Raw genomic sequence first — 17608 nt, 5'->3', positions numbered from 1 at the left:
GGAGTGCATATCAGAGGCTGTGCTTCTTGTTCAACAAGGGAAGGTTGCTCGCCACCAAGGTCACAATTGCTGTTTTCAGAGCAGACATTTATAATGTACATTAAACCCTCGCGGTGACTATATACCTACGTTCGTAGGCCGCTTGCCTCTTACCAATGACGTTTACCCGAACTCTCAGGTTGGCAGTCCTTCGCTCCTACCAATACTACCGCCCATCATCACTACTACCTACTATCAGCCTTTCTACTGAAAGGGAGATGAGGGGATGGCCTTGCACGAAGCTCCAAGGTATCACTCTGCGGCGAAGTATCGCTTCTCTAACGAACAAGCCGACAACATTGTCCGAATTGCTGCCTACCATCGCAGAGACTTCGCGCTTTCGGTAATATGGTTCCCGCCCCGCGAACAGCTTTTGGTCCGCGCCTCTATATCTATGTCCTTCGACCGTGCTTCAAATAGGGACCTCGGCGTGCTTGATCTACTGCCAGTCGAACTCTTACATAACATAGCCCTGCGCCTGGACATACTTTCGGTCTTCAGGCTGAGACAAACCAACCACCGAGCACGGGAGATCATGGGAGGTCTCAAGGAATACCGTACCGTGGCTTTACAAGGACTGGATTGTTTTCGCGCCTTGTTGCGCACAGGGCTTGCCATCGCCGTCTCATTGTCCGATTTCTACAAAGCCGTTTGTACCGAGAGCTGCGCGGTTTGTGGCGCATTTAGTGGGTTTATATCACTGGTAACATGGACCCGATGTTGTTTTGAGTGCGTCCAGAAAGCACCGGAGACGCAACTACGAAGCCTGGCTAGTATCCAGAACCGGTTTCCCTTCGCCGAGGTTGAGATAGACAGCCTGCAGTCGTTCGAAACCTTACCTGGAACATACACGATGGAAGAGGCTGCATACAAATCGCGTACCGCAGTGGTCTCCCTATACCAGATAACCTTACTCCCTCAGCAAAAGGGGGCACTGGCATGGGAGGGGGCACACCCACGCCCGTCCGCTAGGGAGCTAAGGTGCCGGCTTAAGTACAACTTCATGGGTGCATGCGCACTTGATTACTATAACAAACAGACAGGAAAGGTCGAACGCGGAGTGTCTTGCGCTGGCTGCCAACTTGCCTTCGAGAAGGGCATTATCGGCTCGCTGGGGGAGAGTTGGGCAAGGCAGGCTTGCGATAAGGTCTATTCGAAAGCGGGCTATCTGGAGCACTTCAAATGGTGTGAACAGGCACAGCTTCTCTGGGCGCTGAGCGAGGGGGGAAGCCACCAACCCGCGGAGCTACCTGAAGCTGCTCGGAGAGGGGGTTTCTTCAAACCAAGAGATGGAGAATAGTTACGGATTATCATTCTGAAGAGATGAAGGTGGGGGATCGACGCTGAACGAAATGCCAAGCCTTTAGCTGCCGGTTTGATGCAACGGGCTCCCCATAAAAGATCGGCCACCCTTGGCTCGCACCCTGGCTCGCAGCAGCCCGAAGCGGAAGGCGGGGTGGCGGGGTCGTGGAACTCGCTGCTGAGCAGCCATCGAACCACCCACGAACCACCCTCGAGCCCATGCAACCATGATGTAAAGGACTCGACGACATCAACCCAAGCTTTGTAGATACAAGTAACAATTCCATTGCCAACCACCAACGCAGCCAACATCATCAAAACCAACAACAACAACCCCCACCCCCCCAAAATGAACCTCGCCGTCTTCTCCGCCAAGCCTTACGACCGCGAATACCTCACCCTCGCCAACAGCAGCCTCCACACCAACCCCACCACCACCACCACCACCAAGCCGACCACTCCTCACCCCCCACACACCCTCACCTTCCACGACTTCGCCCTCTCCCCCGAAACCGCGCCCCTCGCCCGCGGCGCCGACGCCGTCTGCGTCTTCGTCAACGACGTCCTCTCCACCCCGGTCCTCGAGACCCTCCACGCGGGCGGCACGCGCGCCATCTTCCTGCGCTGCGCGGGGTACAACAACGTGGACCTGGCGGCGGCAGAAAGGCTGGGCATCGCGGTGGCGAATGTTCCGGCGTACGCCCCCGAGGCGGTCGCCGAGTTTGCGGCGGCGCTGCTGCAGACGCTGAATCGCCGGACGCATCGCGCGTATAATAGGGTGAGGGAGGGGAATTTTGCTTTGGATTATGGGTTGATGGGCCGGACGTTGAGGGGGAAGACGGTGGGGGTCGTGGGCACGGGGAGGATTGGGGTGGCGTTTGCGAGGATTATGGGGTTGGGGTTTGGGTGTCGGGTGTTGGCGTATGATCCGTTTCCGGCGGAGGGGTTTGCCGAGTTGGGGGAGTACGTGGCGTTGGAGAGGTTGTTGGGCGAGAGTGACTATGTGAGTTTGCATTGTCCCCTGACGGAGGAGACGCGGCATATTATTAGGGGGGAGACGTTGGGGATGATGAAGAAGGGGGCCATGCTGATCAACACGTCGCGTGGTGGGCTGGTGAGCACGGAGAGCGTGATTGCTGCGCTGAAGAGCAAGCATCTTGGCGGGTTGGCGCTGGACGTCTATGAGGCGGAGGGCGCGCTGTTCTACCAGGACCACAGCGCTGAGATCATCCAGGACGATGAGCTGATGCGGCTGATGACGTTCCCCAATGTGGTGGTGTGCGGACACCAGGCTTTCTTTACCGAGGAGGCCCTCACCGAGATTGCCGAGTGCACGATGCGGAATCTTGATGACTTCTACAACAGGGTACCCTGTAAGAACGCGCTTGTCAAGGAGGGCCATGTGCTGGCCAGGCGGGAGTCGCTACCGGTTCGGATCTGATGTCCGGCGGAAAGCTTCGTTTGTTGGGTGGGAGATTTGATGTTTTACGGGTTGCTTGGCGGGTGGTTGGCTACGTATTGATGATGTATTGCTACGACTTTGATGACTAGGTGGGCACGACCGGGCTGTTTACAGATTCTTTGATGTATCGCTACGACTTTAATAACCAATACAAGAACGCCTTTCTGGGTACATGGAACTACACCTCATTGTGATGGTTGAAGTAGATTTATAGCCGTGACTCTTTGTTACCCCGATGTTTTATGATACTCTATAACGTCAATATGGAATGAACGCCCTGGACTTAACCTCGGAAAACATGGGACCCTTAAGCCCTCCCGGAAGCCTTCCTGCCCTGTCGCCTCATCGTCTCGAACTCGGCCGCCTCCGCCGGGTAAAGGCTGTGGCTCGCGTACGCATCCGCGTAGTACCCCCCGGGGGACGTCGCCGAGGGCTGGCTCGTTCGTGCTGCCGCCCGGGGCGGCGCCGCGGCGTACGCCTGACCGCTCTGACCGCCCTGCCCCTGCTGCGCGCCATGGCCACCATTGTCTTCGGTCCGCACCTTACCCGGCCGTGGCGGGGGTGGAGGTGGCGGGGCTTGCTGGGGCGGGCGCGAGGTGGTGTAGCCGTCACCGAGGGTCTGTTCTGAGCTGGGCGGCATGTCGGGCCTCGGCTGGGGGTAGGCGTTGGTTGGCGTCGGGAGGAGAGCGGGCGGCTGCTGGGAGTATCGTGGGTCGTGGGTGGCGTCGGAGTTTCGGCTTGATATTTGTTGTGGTGCTTGTGGTTCTATGTCCGACGGCGGTGGTGGCCGTCGTGAGATACGCCTGGTCGAGGTTGGGCGGTGTCTTGCGGGTGACATCTTCTCATCGACTCTGGGTTCATCGTCGTCGGAAGTATCTTCTGCGTCACTTGTGGCATCTTCGGCATACTGTCGGAAAAATGAGCTGAGTTCTGTAAATGGAAAATATGAGGGACTTACTGCTCTCAACTCTTTTCGCATGGCTAGACTCGCGCAAATCTCCTTGGCCTCCTCGATGGCCTTTTTCTGCACTCGCAGCGTTTGCCTCCTGTCCCTAGTCTCCTTGTTCTCCGCCGCGATGGACTCAATAACGTCGGTGCCCATACCCAGGACCTCGACCGAGTTGAAGATGCTGTACATTCCCTGGAGCAGATGGCGCTCGACCACCTGGGTGATGGTGTTCCTGATAAACGTCTTGGCAGCTAACTCATAGTAGATAAGCATCTTCTCCAGAACCTCCTCGGCCTCGGAGAAGCTCGCGCCGTCTTTGGACGAGTTGCTATGCCAGTTCCTCAGACGTTCCTCATATTCTGGGTCGTAAGGCTGGACCTCGAGGCTCATGTCTTGCATGAGGAGATCCAACTCGTGTTGTGCCTTCGCCATGAGCGCCTTCATATGAGGCTCCAGGAAGTGGCGGCGGAGGGGTTCTCTCATGCGCTTGGGCCAGGCGTAGTCGATCAGCTCGCCTAGGAACTCGTTGCAAACGACACCCAAATTGTCCTTGTGCTCTTGGGCTAGCTTCGGCCAGTTCTCAGAGTAGCTTTGGAAGAGCATGTAGACGGCCCGCGGCTTTGGATCCATCGGGAACTCTGAGCCGCGGATCTGGCGCAGCAGCATCTCGACTTCCTGCTTCACAAATTCTCGCTTGGCGCTGTTCTCAGGCGCTGGCTCCCCCGGCGCAACCGGGGCCGAAGTAGAGAAGACGAACTTGCGCCCGTGGGCCCGGATCCTCGTGGAGAATCGGTCGTTTTCTTCGGTGGCGCGGGCCCGCAAGTTCTGGGCCGGGGTTCCCCTTGGGTCGGCAGTCACACGGAAGAAGTTCTTCTTGGGCGGATTCTTGTAAAAGCCGTAGACGGCGGGGATGACCAGTTCCTTGGACGACGAGAAGAGTTCGACTAGTTCGGTGCGCATCTCCTCCGGAGTGTCCTTGGCATCGCCGAGAGACTTGAGTTCGGCTTCGCAGTCGTCGAGGGCCTTTTGGATCTGTTTACGGAGAACGTGAACATGCTTGCCGATATGTTGCTGAAGCTGGGTGCTGAGCTTCCGCATCAATGCGCTGGCGCCGCAGATGGATTCTGGGATGGTGCTCCATTTCCCACTGTTGAAGAAAAGCGCCTCACTTCGACGGCGGTCTTCGGCCGTTGGCCAGGGTTGACCGGGGTCCCGGGGCCCTGGATTCAGCAAGACGTACCAGCCGAGCTTGAAGTCGTTACGCTTGTCCTTATTCTTGACAAGATCGATGAACTTGTCCTCCAGGCCGATCGACTCGGTGAGATCTGGCTTGGTTAGGACCCCGATAGTTCTGGATCCGTTGGGGTCGAAGTGGCGAGCCTTGGTAAGAATCGGGGCTTGGACGTAGTCGGAATTACCGCCCACGACGGCAAGGATAATGGTCCGTGAGCTCTTCATGTAGCGGTCCGAGAGTGACTCGATTGTCCTGATGTCTTCGAGAGACTGGTCGTTGTTCGCGTTCCGGACGAGCCCTGGCAAGTCAACCAAGGTCAGGAGTGGCATATCCGGGCCCCGTTTCTCGACCACTAGGATGTCGCGGGCGGCGAAACGGCCGGGGATGTTCTTGGGTGCGATGAGTTCGACAGCGCTCCTCATCAGCTGCTCAAAGGGCATCCCGGTGTTGACGGTTCCGCCGAACTGGCTTAACCTCTCCTGCTCCGGGAAGCTGCGGTTCTTATCCGGGATGACGGAGACGGTGATACTCGGTTCGGGCGCCCTCCGGAGGCGGATCTCGGTAGCAAACCTCGTACAGGCCCCGGAATCTCGGGGGAAAGGGGTGCCGGTGATAGCCTCCAGCACGGAGCTCTTTCCGGCGCTCTGGTCACCGACGACAACGATTTGCGGTAGCTTGACATTTTCGAGCTGGGCAAACTGCAGCTTGTCGATTAAGTCGAGGAGGGCGCGCTGCTCGCCGGCGAGCTCTTGGGCATCCACGGCAAGCTCGAGGCGTGTGACCATGGCGGGGCGGGGGTGGAGAGGGAGTCTTGGTGTTACTGGCAATTTGGTGGATGGCACTGGGTGTCGTTCCAAACGACGAGGCTTGACAAGGTGGGAAGACTATAACTTTGTATAAACGATATCTGGCTAGACAGGAGATACAAAACTACGGGGGAAGTGGGTTTTATGGAAGACCGGGACTTCAGAAAGAAGAGTCACCCAAAACTCAAAGAGTGGCTGTGGATTGCCACAGCTGGGCGTGTCCGCCGCGTGGCCCCAAGGAAAATGCGCATGTTGCCTTGCACAGCATGGCTTAGCCTCTTAGCTTGACTTGGATATCGGGCGTAAGAGGAACAAGATGGCAGCCTTGTTTGGAGTGGTCGTGTGGGTGCTGAGCGACGCCCAGTGACGACGACAGACGAGGCCGACCACGCGTCAGTGGATTGCCCAGGTCTGCGGTGGCAACTCAAAGAGCAAGAAGAGTTGTGATTGGCTCTGAGTGGAGGCCCCGGTCCCACCTGGGTGGGGCCTTTCCTTTCCCAGCTGGGCGCCGACCACATCTCTTCGCAGGAGCCTTGAACCGCCTGTCACTTCCTCCTGACAGCCGACTTCCATGTTACCACGAGGCAGCAAGGAGAACCTCCCCGAACGGAAGGCACTCACCTCACAAGATGGAGCCCAACGACCGACAACCCAACGGCGTTTCAAGGTTGAAGATCCCTAAATCCCACCATGAATAAGAATTTAAACTCGGGCAGGCACGGCACCAATGATATTGCGAATTTAGATCAATTTCCCGAGACTGAGCGCCTGCTTCAGTTTGGCAATGAATACATGCCAAACCGATGCTCCCCACATCGGGGCATCTTACCCTCAAAGCCCTCCTTCCCAAACAGTTAGGCGTCTATCTAAAAAATGAATCAAAGTCGACATCGCTGCCGCTGTCGCTGTCGCTGTCACTCTCACTCTCACTCCCATTTTCCAGCCTCGCCCTCGCTTCCTCCTTCCTCCTCCTCGAATCCTCCATCTTCCTCCTGCCCTCCTCACTAAACAAACTCACAATCCCGTCCAAGTTCCTCGCAACAGCCACATCGATCGCCGTCCGCAACTCGTCATCATCCGCGCGCGGATCAACCCCCAGCTCCATCAACCTCTTAAACACGTCCTCAAGCCCTTTCGCCTGTGCATATTTCCACTTTGGCGTCTCCCGCCCCGCCGTAACATGCAACAGCGTCCGCCCCCTCGCACCCACCAACCCCAAATCCGCACCCAGCTCGACGAACACGTCCAACATCTCAAGATGCGTTGTCATGTCATCTATCCCCTCCCACCCGGACGCCGCCGCGAACCCAAAGACGGGCGTCTCGCCCGCAGCGTTGCGCGCGTTGATGTCGAGGCCCGGACGCGCGGCCAGCTCGCGAAACAGCGCGGCAGCTCCCCCCCCGGGGTTGCCCCTCGGCTCCCCCACCAAGCGCGGCGCGACGCAGTGCAGCGCCGAGTTGCCCGTCGTCGGGTCCGGGACGGCCGGGTCCGCGCCGGCCGAGAGGAGGTGTCGGATCGCGAACGGGTCCTCTTGCGAGCGGTCGGCGTACGTGGCCAGCGCGAGATGGAGGGGGGTGCGGTTTTGCTCGTCGCCCGCGGCGAGGGCCGCCGGGCCGTGTTCTGTGAGCGCGGCGAATGCGTTGCGGTGGGCGAGGTCGAAGGCGCCGGGGAAGGTGCAGAGCCAGTGGAGAGGGGTGCGGCCCTCGTCGTCGACGATGAGGGGGTCGGCCCCGACGTCGAGCTGGTTTTGCACGAGGTCGGGCATCACAGTTGGGTAACGCGGGCGATAGTCAGGATCAGGGCCTAGAGGGATGGTGGGGATACAAGCTGAGGTTAGGAGCGTCCGTCCGTGATGACCCTGGCGGTTGCAGTTCGTCTCGGACGCCTTCGGAAAGAGGTCGCTGTCCACCTGACCCCGGTCCTCCACGATGCCTTGGAGAGCAAAGCTGCCGTCCGGATACGGCGCGTAGGGATCAGCGCCCCGTGAAAGGAGCAGGTCTATGACGGACTGTTGCCGCGAGTTGAAGTCGAACGCCGGATTGTGGCGGGTCGCGGGCCGGGCGGCTTCGTGAAGGGCATAGCGTGGTTGTACGTCGGTGTGCTCGCTTCGCTTCCTTCGCACAGGCGGCAGCTCATTCGGGTCGGCGCCACCGTCCAACAGCAACTTCACTATTCCCGGCTCCATCCACTCCCTAATGGCGCGTATCAGGATGCCAGGGCAACTCTCCACCCTCGCCCCATGTTCCAACAAAAGCTTGGTGATGCTGGGGTTGCTCGAAATCTCAAGCGCTGAAGAACCACTCGATGCATCTTCTCCCGTCGTCTCAATAGTTGCATTGACATCGGCCCCATGCCTCAATAGCACACGCACTGTCTCCTCGCGCCAGGGCCTATCCGGGCTCTCCTCGTGGATAGCTGCAAGCAGCGGCGTCATGCCCTTCTTGTTCCTGGCTTCGATATCCGGCCCTTTAGAGAGGAGGTACTCGAGCGCCTCGACCTGCCAAAACGCGACGGCGCACGCGAGTATGTGTAAGCCAGTCCCCCCCTGCAGCTTGTCGTACCCGTGGCCATAGCTGTTGTAGACGGCATTCACATCCACGCCGAGTTCATCCACGAGCATCTGGATCATGTATAGGGACGGACGTCCTCGGTTGAGACGGCGGCCGTGCGGCCCCCCCGCGACAAGCGGTGCCGAGCAGCGTCCCGCAGCTGTCATCTTCCTTCTGCACCCATTTCTGGGCCTCAAGTTCGTCTACTTTGCAACGGAAGTGCGCTAGAAGTTCCGTGTAACCTTGTTCGACAACATCGTGGAGGAAGGTGTCCATTCGGTAATGGCTCAGTCTGGAGATGTCCCCGCCGAGTTCGAAATACTCCTTGATTGTGTCGTGGTCGCCATCCTGTAGCACACGGCTCAATATGTCGTTTCCCGTCCAGTCATTGTCGTTCTGGGACTCGATGTTCAAGATGTCCTGTCCGTCAGCAATGAAGCGGGTTTCTTTCTCCACTGAGATCCTCGCCCCTAGACAGGCCGCCCACCGCCCTCGCCATCGGCAAGTCCGGTCCGCCGGGCCCAGAACCCCCGGCACGCTGGCTTGTGCCTTTCGGGCTTCCTCGGCGGCCTTCTCTTTGTCCGTTGCCATTGCAAAGTCTTTAGAATGTCTGTGGCTGTCACGGGGCTCGGCACCATGTGCAATCAACCGACGGACTATCTCCCAGGAGTTCCTCTCCACCGCTAAATCAAGGGGTGTCATGGCTCTCGGCGTTGTCTCCTCTTTCCTCTGCACTACTGTCTCGGCGCTGATATCTGCTCCGGCGAGTTTTAACATCCCGACGATGTTGCCCGCGCGTGGCAAGGAGTCCTCGGTGGGATTGAACTCTTCCGGGGGCTCGAATTCAACCAGAGCATGTAGCGGAGTCAGCCCTTTGTCATCCCGAGTTCGAGCGTTCGCCCCGTTGCGCAAGAGGTCCCAGACAGCTTCTGGGCTTCCAGACCGACACGCGTAGTGTATCGGGGCCCTGCCGTCCCCGAGCAAATTGACGTGGCTTCCGAGCACGTTTCGCTCACGGTACAGGGCTAGGAGGATCCCGACGACACCAGCGTCCCCACGGCGGGCGGCGACATGCAGTGGCGAGAGACCATCAACTGTAAGCAGGGTTGGATCAGCGCCGGCCTTGACAAGTTCCCAGACAGCTCGTTCCCCAAGCGCCACAGCATGGTGTAAGGGGGTTAGTCCGTCGACGTCTGGCTCGTTGACGTCGAGGCCGCTGAATGCCGGAGTGGTGAGTGCAATCTCTAGCCTTTCCCAGTCATTTGCTACGTGCAGAACTGACTGGCCTTTCGTGTTCCTAGCCAGAGGCGGGGCGCCAGCCTCGAGCAGGAGCCGGAGCGCTTTCTGGGCATCGTCTGCCGTAACATCCCTGCTGAACACCTCATGAATCACCGTCTCCCCCTTTTTGCCGCGCGTGTCTGGTCTCACCCCTGCCGAAATCAGATAGCGAAACCATTCCAACGAGTTCGGCCTCTCCACGGCGGCATGCAACAGCGTCCTGCCTTCGTGGGTGAGCCTCGTCGGGTCGGCGCCCAGGCGGACTAACCCCTCAACAGTCCGTGGTGCGCTCAGATACTGCCCCAGGAGCACCCAGAGGATTGTGCGCCCCTTCTCATCGCACGCATTTAAATCCAGACCACAATCAACCAGCTTCCGAAGCACTTCGTCGTCATTCACTTCGTCGTCATCGTCGGCGGGTTGATATAGCCACAGCGGCGGATGCCCCTTCTTATTCCTCTTGTTCGGATCCGCGCCGGCGAGAACCAATTTCTCGATAAAAGGGATGAGGTTGGGGTCACAGAAATACGTGATGCTTTTTATGACTTGATGGAAGACGGTATCACCCCGGTTGTCAGCGATATGCACATCCGCGCCCAGCTCTAGCAGCTGGTTGAAGACCTTGATCGCCCTTCGCCCGTCCGAGGGAGAATGCTTCAGCCGCGCGGTTATCTCAAGTAATGGCGACCTTCCCGAGGCGTTCACCGCGTTGATATCGATGCCGTGGTCAACGAGAGACCGGATGAGTCGGGGCCACCCTGGGCTGATCAAATGAAGTGCTGTATCGCCATCCTTTGTCTTCGCGCGGGGATTTACACCTGCCGAGAGAAGAAGGTTGATGAGGTTAGGTTCAGTGGTACTGGCCCACACATAACCCCATTCATCCGATCTCTGGACAGCCATGTGCAGCGCTGTCACCTCCTTGCCGATACGCCAGTCGCCGTCCGTCGTAGCATTGAGATCTGTGCCGGCGTCCTTGAGCAGCCGAAGGCATTCGGCGGCCGTTTTCTTGTCGCGTCCACTTAAGGGCTTCCTCCAACATGGGGAACCAACAAACGCATGTAGAGGTGTCGGTCCTCGCCCGGCATTTCCGCCCTCAAACCCGTGGTCATACGAGTTACCTCTCTTGTTCGGATCAGCGCCATTCTGCAGGAGCAACTTGATCAAATCAAGATTCCGAGCCTGCGCTGCCTTGTACAGCTTCGTTGTTTCAAACAAGGGATAGTCGATATCTACCTTGCCCGTGTCGAGAATTGCTTTGACGTTCTCTACCTTGTCGACTTGGTGTAAGCATAGGTTGATCTCGCCCGGTGGGATAAAGGGCAAGAACGCCTTCACCACCTCATTATCATCACCCTGGAAAGCATGGGAAAGTGCAGTCTCTCTCCGCTCCTCGGCTTCTTCCTGAGTGTAGGTGTGGTACCAGCTGTAATCGGGATTCCAAGCGTATGAGACGGGCCATGTCTTGATAAGCGGGTCGACACCAGCATTCAACAGAAGCCGAACAGCTGCGACGTGCCCGTTCCTAGCAGCCAGGTGCAGAGGGGTCGATCCCTCCTTGCTTCCGGACGCTAAATAAGCACCTCTGGCAATCAGAGCTTCAACAAAGTCAGCGTGGCCGTGCCGAGAAGCGTAGGCCAGAGGCGTGAAACCGTCCCAGTCACGGCCGTCGAGCAGTTCCGGCTCCCTCTCGGCGAGATAGTCCACCACATACGCCGGGACCAACCCGCCATATGGCGCCGAGGTGATTAAATGGAAGATATTGAATGAGGCTGTGAGCGCACCGTCCCACTTCATGATCATCCAAGTTTGAAAGGCGGGTTTGTCCGGGGTCAAGTAACGATGCAAAGCTACTAACAGCTTCTGGACACCCGACGTTCCGCGTGGTACTTTGTTGATGTGGAAGAACAGGTTGTCGACGGCATACAACGCGAGGGGTTGGTTGAGCCTTGTGTCAGTGCGGATCTTCGTTCTGCGTTCCGTTTCCTCGGAACGAAAGTGAAGCTCGGGATAGGTTGGAATCCTTCTGTCGTCGATGGTGATGTCAAGAGGAGGACAACCATTAAGATATTCCAGGGACAGCACGGCAAGCATGGCATGCGATGCCTCACCTTCCAACACAGGGAATGAACCGGCAACGTCTTTCCGGCTCGCGTCGTGCAGGAACTCGGTGAACGAATGGTGGATAACGCTCACGGTCTCGTCTTCCAGCAGCTCCAACAGCCTGCCGCACCCGGCGCGGACCAGGTCTTTGCCCCGACGGAGATCCACGTCGAGCATCCGAGAGAGCAGCGAACCCAGCTCGATAAGTCGGAGCGGCCGGCTCGCGTGGGTGACGCACATGAGGATCTTGGCCTGTTGCTCGGCCGTCACCCCACTCCGACGGGCGTGTTCCTTCAGCATGTCCTCGTACACGGCGCGAAGGGTACGCGGGAGGCGGTCCAAGCTATCTGGCAGGGCCTCTTCGGTGATCCGCCCATCTCGCAGACCCTCAGCCAGGTTGTCCGCCAAAAGACGCGCCTGAAGAAACAGCCCGTTTGCGCGCTCGCAAATCGACAGTCGGACCAGTTCGTTCTTGTCGTCGCTCAGGGGTGGTTCCAGCGTAGCCATCCTCGAGTCCACATACCGCGCCACATCCGGCGACAGCAAGGCAGGATCAAGCCGCAGTCTCACAACGCCCGGATGACCCAGCGCCCGCTCGATATGCGGCAGCGGCCGACTCGTCACCATAACCCTCACAGCAGCAGCAGCACCCATCCGCCCCTGTCCAACCTCCGGCGTCGCAAGCGCAACCAACCTCCCCACCATCCCCTCCAAATCCCCATCATCCATCTCATCCAACGCATCCACCACACAAAACACCCTGCCCCCAACCTCCTCCCCCCTGAGCGCCGCCACCACCGCCGGCCAGACCATCCCCATCTCGTTCCCGCGCACGGCATGCTCCCGCGACACCGCCGTCAGCGCCGCCACCAGCGCGGGGCAGTGCGGCAGCAGCTGGGCGGCGAAGTCGCGCACCAGGTAGCGCGCCGTGTGGTTCCTGTCGACGATCTGCCGGAAGAAGAAGAAGAGCACGATGCGCTCGCGCTCGCGGTCACGGTCGCGGTCGCCGTTGATGCCCGAGTCTTGTTGGAGCTGGCGGATCGTGTCGGCCGCGAAGACGGATTTGCCGCTGCCGGCTACGCCGCGCACGTGGAGGCAGTGGTGGGTTTGGGTTGGGGTGCTGCTGGGGGTGGTGCCGGGGGCTGGGTTTGCGTCGTCGTTGTTGGTGGTGGTGGCTGTGGTGGTGGTGTTGTCGTCGTCGTCGTCGAGCCCGGCCCAGGCCCGGAAGGGGGGCGACTCGTGGATCCATCTGCCTGTGCCGGGGACGTAGGAGCGCAGGTGCTTCATGAACTCGTTGCCTGGTGAGAGGAAGTCGCTTGGTTGCAGCCACTTGTGAAGTCGGGCGATGCGGTCCTGGAGGGAGTCGTCGGGCCGTGGAGCGGGGGCCGGCACCGTGTCTCTCTCGATGATGTCGTATGTCTGCACATTGGGGTCGTCCATGGTTGCAGTATTATTCTGATCAGATTTATCTAGTGTATAAGTCCGGGTTTGCGGATTTGAGTGTCACAGAGGACTAAAGGGGTGTCGACGACTTTTAAGTTTTATCCCACTCGGGCTGATGCTGTTGCACAAAACGTGTGGTGGATAGTGGCTGGAGGTTACGGTACGGCAGGTCAACGACATGGGGGTCACCGGGCCTACAATTGACGCCCGGGTATATAGTTTTCAGGGGCGCAGGAGGCCCTCCGTTTGTTCTATATATACACAAGTTCATCAGACAATACGATTACGGTTGATTCGGATACCCTCTATATAGTGACCTTTATTATACTATATTTAGACCCCTATTCGGAAGTATTATTACTCTAGCTGTTAGATTTCTAATAGTTATAAGCCTAATTAGTATCGAGCTTCTGGGAGATATTGAGAATAAATTTATAATAGCTAGAAATAAACTATAAAAAGCTAAAAGATAAATAATACTTATATTAACTATAAAAATAGCTATAACTATATTACTCCTTACTTTAATAGCTAATTAGAAGAAATAGAATAAATAGTTTATTAAATAAGCTAAATAATACTATATCTAGTATAAGATTAACCTAGAAAGTAACTAGAAGGGAGCTTTCTTTAAGGAACTGTTTCTACTAGACCTTAATAATTATAATAAAAAAGTTATAAAGATACTATCTACTAAAATAGAGGAACTAACCGACCTACTAACCCGGAGCTAGCGGGGCGAATCCTCTACTCTGGTAGGAGACTAGCTGCTATAAACCCTGATCCTAACTCAGACCTCCCTCTTTAAAGAGATTGATATTAGAGCTATATCTATTAATGTTAAGGAGATAATAACCTTTACTAGATCCGCCTACTAAGTAGAGATAGGTAACTATTATTAACTATATATTAACTATAAAGAGGAGATAGACTATATTGTTAATATTAAGGAGTAGATTAATAAGATAGTTTCTAACTCTCTATAAAGCTTATACTATAAATCTAGAAAAGGAATTTATATTTAGTATATAAACTTTCTAAAAAGGATTAATATAAATAAATAATAAGATATTATTAATATTAAAAAGTGTCACGGATATGCCAACATGTGGGGCCCAAGGCACGGGACGCCCCGGGCCAGTCAAACCAATCAGGGATGCAGCAGGGTGATCAGTGAGCTCAGTCGCCAAGCAGACTGAGCACAGTGAGCACCGCGATCCCAATCACCAATCAGGATGAACAGAACGTTCTAGGTGATCAGTGTGATCAGTGTTCAGAGGAACTGAGCACACTGAGCACTCAAGAATTAGACAGGTATATAGTCACTCGTTCTGGAGAGCTCTGGGAGTTCTCCAGTTAGCAATCACAACTACAGTTCGCTACAAGCTCGAGAGCCTACTGTTGAGACAAGTCTTTGTTGTGCACCCTTTGGCTGCACCGAACCTAAGCACCCTTGAGAGAATACCTTCGACCGATACTGAACCCTAACAGGACGGGTCCAGAGACAGGTTCGTCACACGTTGCTAACTCCCTTTGATCTGTTACAGTTCAGGCTCGAAGGTAAAACGACATGGCAACTCAACCGACGCCGGGCCAGATCACGGCCGCGCTTCAGAGAGTCACCGAACGACTCGATGAAACTGAAGAAGAGCTTGCGAAGACCAAGGCCAGCAACGCGGCATTGGCAGCCCGACTTGCGGCGACCGAGGTCCACACCAAGGACCCGGCCAAGACGAAGGTCAAATTGGAGCAACCCGAGAAGTACGGGGGCGATCAGGAAGCCTTGCCAGGTTGGATCACGGCGATGCGGAACTACCTCGACCACAACTCGCACCAATTCGCCACCGAGGAATCCAAGACCAGATACGCCGCCGCCCGACTCAAGGACAAGGCACTCAAGTGGTTCACGGGAACACTGAGTGATTTCCTCGGCGGAGCAATCCACAAACCCTTCACCAAAAAGGTCTTCGAGAACTACTCCGAGTTCGAGAGTGAGATTCAGAAGGTGTTCGGTGACAAGGACGAGAAGTTGCACGCCCAGGAACGGCTAGGACGGCTGAAGCAGACTAGGTCAGCCACCGCCTACGCCACGATTTTCCGACAAGACTCCATGAAGGCAGAGATAGACGACGAGGGGCTGATGCACCTGTTCTACGGAGGACTGAAGGAGGAGGTCAAGGACGAGCTCTACAAGGAGAGCCGACCTGACACGCTCGACGAGTACATCGCCATGGCTGTCACGATTGACGACCGACAGTTCGCCCGCAAACAACAGAAGAAGGGCAGCGAGACTCAGCGATCCGCAGGCTACCACAAGCCCAACGACAAAAAGAAACGCCAGCACCAGAGCACGGCGTACGGCACGCACTCGGGACCCATGGACGTCAGCGCTGCCCAGGCACAGTGGGCAGGAAAGAGAGATGGTGCCAAGGACAAATCAGGCATCACCTGTTACAACTGCGGGAGGAAGGGTCACTTCAAACGTGACTGCCGCAGCAAGAAAGAGTGGAGACCGGTTCCAGGGAAGGAAGCCGCCACCATCGACCAAGACACGGTCGGAAGAAGAACCCGATTTCTGGAGGTCGCAGCCGCCAGCTACACGCAGGACGACCTCGAAATCGACATTGACCGAGTCATCGAGCAGGACGATGAACTCACCGACTCGGATCAAGAAGACTTGATGAGCAGCAACCACCAGGAGGGAAACGACACCGCCCACCATGCTTTCATCGAAACGGATGACGAGGGAGAACTGGCTCCCCCGCGGTACATCCGACAAGTCGCTGAGGACTGGGGCATCACCCTGGTTCAGCAAGAGGACGGGCAATGGCGAACCCACGAGGGTGAAGGAGGAGTCAGCCCGAACCTCATTTTTCTGCAACAGAAGGTCCTAAGCCAACGGCAAAGGATCGAGGAGTTGTCAAGAGAGAAAGAAGAACTCGAGCAACTTCTCCAAAGAAGGAACGACCAGTACGGACAACTTTGCGCGGAACTCGATTTCGCCAGAGAACGAGTCCAAGAGATCACCAAGGCCAACAACAGGGCCGGGGATCACGTCGAAAAGACATTAAGAGAGGCACAGGCCTTGCAGGACGACATCCGCCAGGCACTTCCGCACCACACACCGTGGGATGGACCCACCGAAGAGGCGGAAGGATACGAAAACGGAGTACGATACCCCGAGCAACTTTTCGACTACGCACAGGAACAGAATGCGGCGAAAGGAAGAAAACAGCAGAGCTGGGAAGAATACTGGACGCGACATCAGCACATCGTGCGCGCCGGACGACAAACCTCCGACCTTGAATGGTGGGGTTTTCGGGGCGAGAACAACACGGAGGGATTCCAGTTGTTACCAGAAGACCACGAGCGGGTGGACCCACGAAAAGAAAGTCACATCTACCTGCCCTGGTTCCAGTGCATCGCGCACGAATGTCGGTACCACTTCCAGGACAAATTTCGCAACAGTTTCTGGCCCACAAGAGAAGAAAAGGGAATGCAACCCCTGCCCATCAGATGGGTATACGACAGCGGCGACGCTCCCGCAAGCATGTTGTGGGACACCCAACGCACTCACGAGGGCAGGCTAAGGGTCAAGCCCAAGGCAGCCTGGCCCCGACGCTGTATGACAGGCGTAGGAGTCGACGAATGCCGAAGTGCAGACTGCCTATCACACGCCGACGAGAAAATCTGGGGATACATGGAACAGCAATCCCAGAGGAAGCCACACCAGAGGACAAGAGCGTTCCGAAGGAACGAGAGACGCCCAGTTGAGACATGGGCGGCCCAATGGCTCCAAGAACACCAGACGATTGATGCCGCAAGCCAAGGTGCGGACAGGGACGCCTTGAAGTACTACGCGAGCTTGGGAAACGGCTCAGGGCCCTCCGAGGGGCCCGGAAATCTCTAACTCCACAACAACGGAGACAGGCTGCGCAGTACAGGAAGAACTGGCGCAAGCAGAAGCCTTACAACGACCTCCCAGCAGACGAACACGAAGTAGCTGCTGTACGAAGCACCAAGCCAGACAACAGGCTCTGGATCACAGCGCGATGGGGGAAGATCGAAGCCCTCGCGTTAGTGGATGGAGGAGCGCAGATGGATCTCATTGCGCCCACATTTGTGAATCAACTCAGAATCCCATGGAGGATCAAGAAGCAACCACACGTCGTCAAAGGACCATTCGACACGCAATGGGTACGACGAGAAACAGAACCACTCGACATCGAGGTGGAAGGAAAAACCACCCAAGTGGTATTCGACATCGTGAACATGGGACCAGAGAAAGATATGATTCTCGGACGCCCATGGCATGAGGATTACGACCCAGACATCAGTTGGAAGGGAGATGGCCATCTGCGACCGCGGGAACAGCGAGAGCATCCGACCAACTCGATGGGAGAACGCGCAGAACAGGAGCCACGGGAGAGCAGCGGGTCAGAA

General features: G+C 56.8%; 4 protein-coding genes across 4 annotated transcripts; 2 read left to right on the top strand and 2 right to left on the bottom strand.

The window, feature by feature from the left end:
- Nucleotides 1-6: 6 nt before the first annotated feature.
- B0H64DRAFT_381537 (uncharacterized protein) lies at nt 7-1506 on the top strand. Its single transcript, XM_062802809.1, has one exon. The coding sequence runs from the start codon at nt 266-268 to the stop codon at nt 1337-1339; it is 1074 nt and encodes a 357-aa protein (XP_062664195.1). The 5' UTR covers nt 7-265; the 3' UTR covers nt 1340-1506.
- Nucleotides 1507-2975, top strand: B0H64DRAFT_334148 (uncharacterized protein). The gene has a single exon (XM_062801094.1). The coding sequence runs from the start codon at nt 1691-1693 to the stop codon at nt 2780-2782; it is 1092 nt and encodes a 363-aa protein (XP_062664194.1). The 5' UTR covers nt 1507-1690; the 3' UTR covers nt 2783-2975.
- On the bottom strand, nt 2976-6150 carry B0H64DRAFT_352319 (P-loop containing nucleoside triphosphate hydrolase protein). Its single transcript, XM_062801490.1, has 2 exons — nt 3762-6150; nt 2976-3710 (listed from the first exon to the last, which is right to left on the bottom strand). The coding sequence occupies exons 1-2, from the start codon at nt 5769-5771 to the stop codon at nt 3111-3113; spliced, it is 2610 nt and encodes an 869-aa protein (XP_062664193.1). The 5' UTR covers nt 5772-6150; the 3' UTR covers nt 2976-3110.
- Nucleotides 6151-6348: 198 nt separating this feature from the next.
- On the bottom strand, nt 6349-13335 carry B0H64DRAFT_381532 (ankyrin repeat-containing domain protein). The gene is made up of 17 exons (XM_062802808.1): nt 13115-13335; nt 12989-13075; nt 12470-12958; nt 12347-12430; nt 12246-12316; nt 12185-12203; nt 12109-12139; nt 12033-12069; nt 11957-11996; nt 11864-11920; nt 10958-11833; nt 10856-10921; nt 10779-10819; nt 10677-10742; nt 8451-10640; nt 6811-8365; nt 6349-6777 (listed from the first exon to the last, which is right to left on the bottom strand). The coding sequence occupies exons 1-17, from the start codon at nt 13160-13162 to the stop codon at nt 6655-6657; spliced, it is 5880 nt and encodes a 1959-aa protein (XP_062664192.1). The 5' UTR covers nt 13163-13335; the 3' UTR covers nt 6349-6654.
- Nucleotides 13336-17608: the final 4273 nt, after the last annotated feature.

Source organism: Chaetomium fimeti, assembly GCF_033439085.1.
Source record: "Chaetomium fimeti strain CBS 168.71 chromosome Unknown B0H64scaffold_1, whole genome shotgun sequence".
NCBI classification, from domain to species: domain Eukaryota; kingdom Fungi; phylum Ascomycota; class Sordariomycetes; order Sordariales; family Chaetomiaceae; genus Chaetomium; species Chaetomium fimeti.
This window is presented reverse-complemented; position numbering and strand designations above follow the sequence as displayed.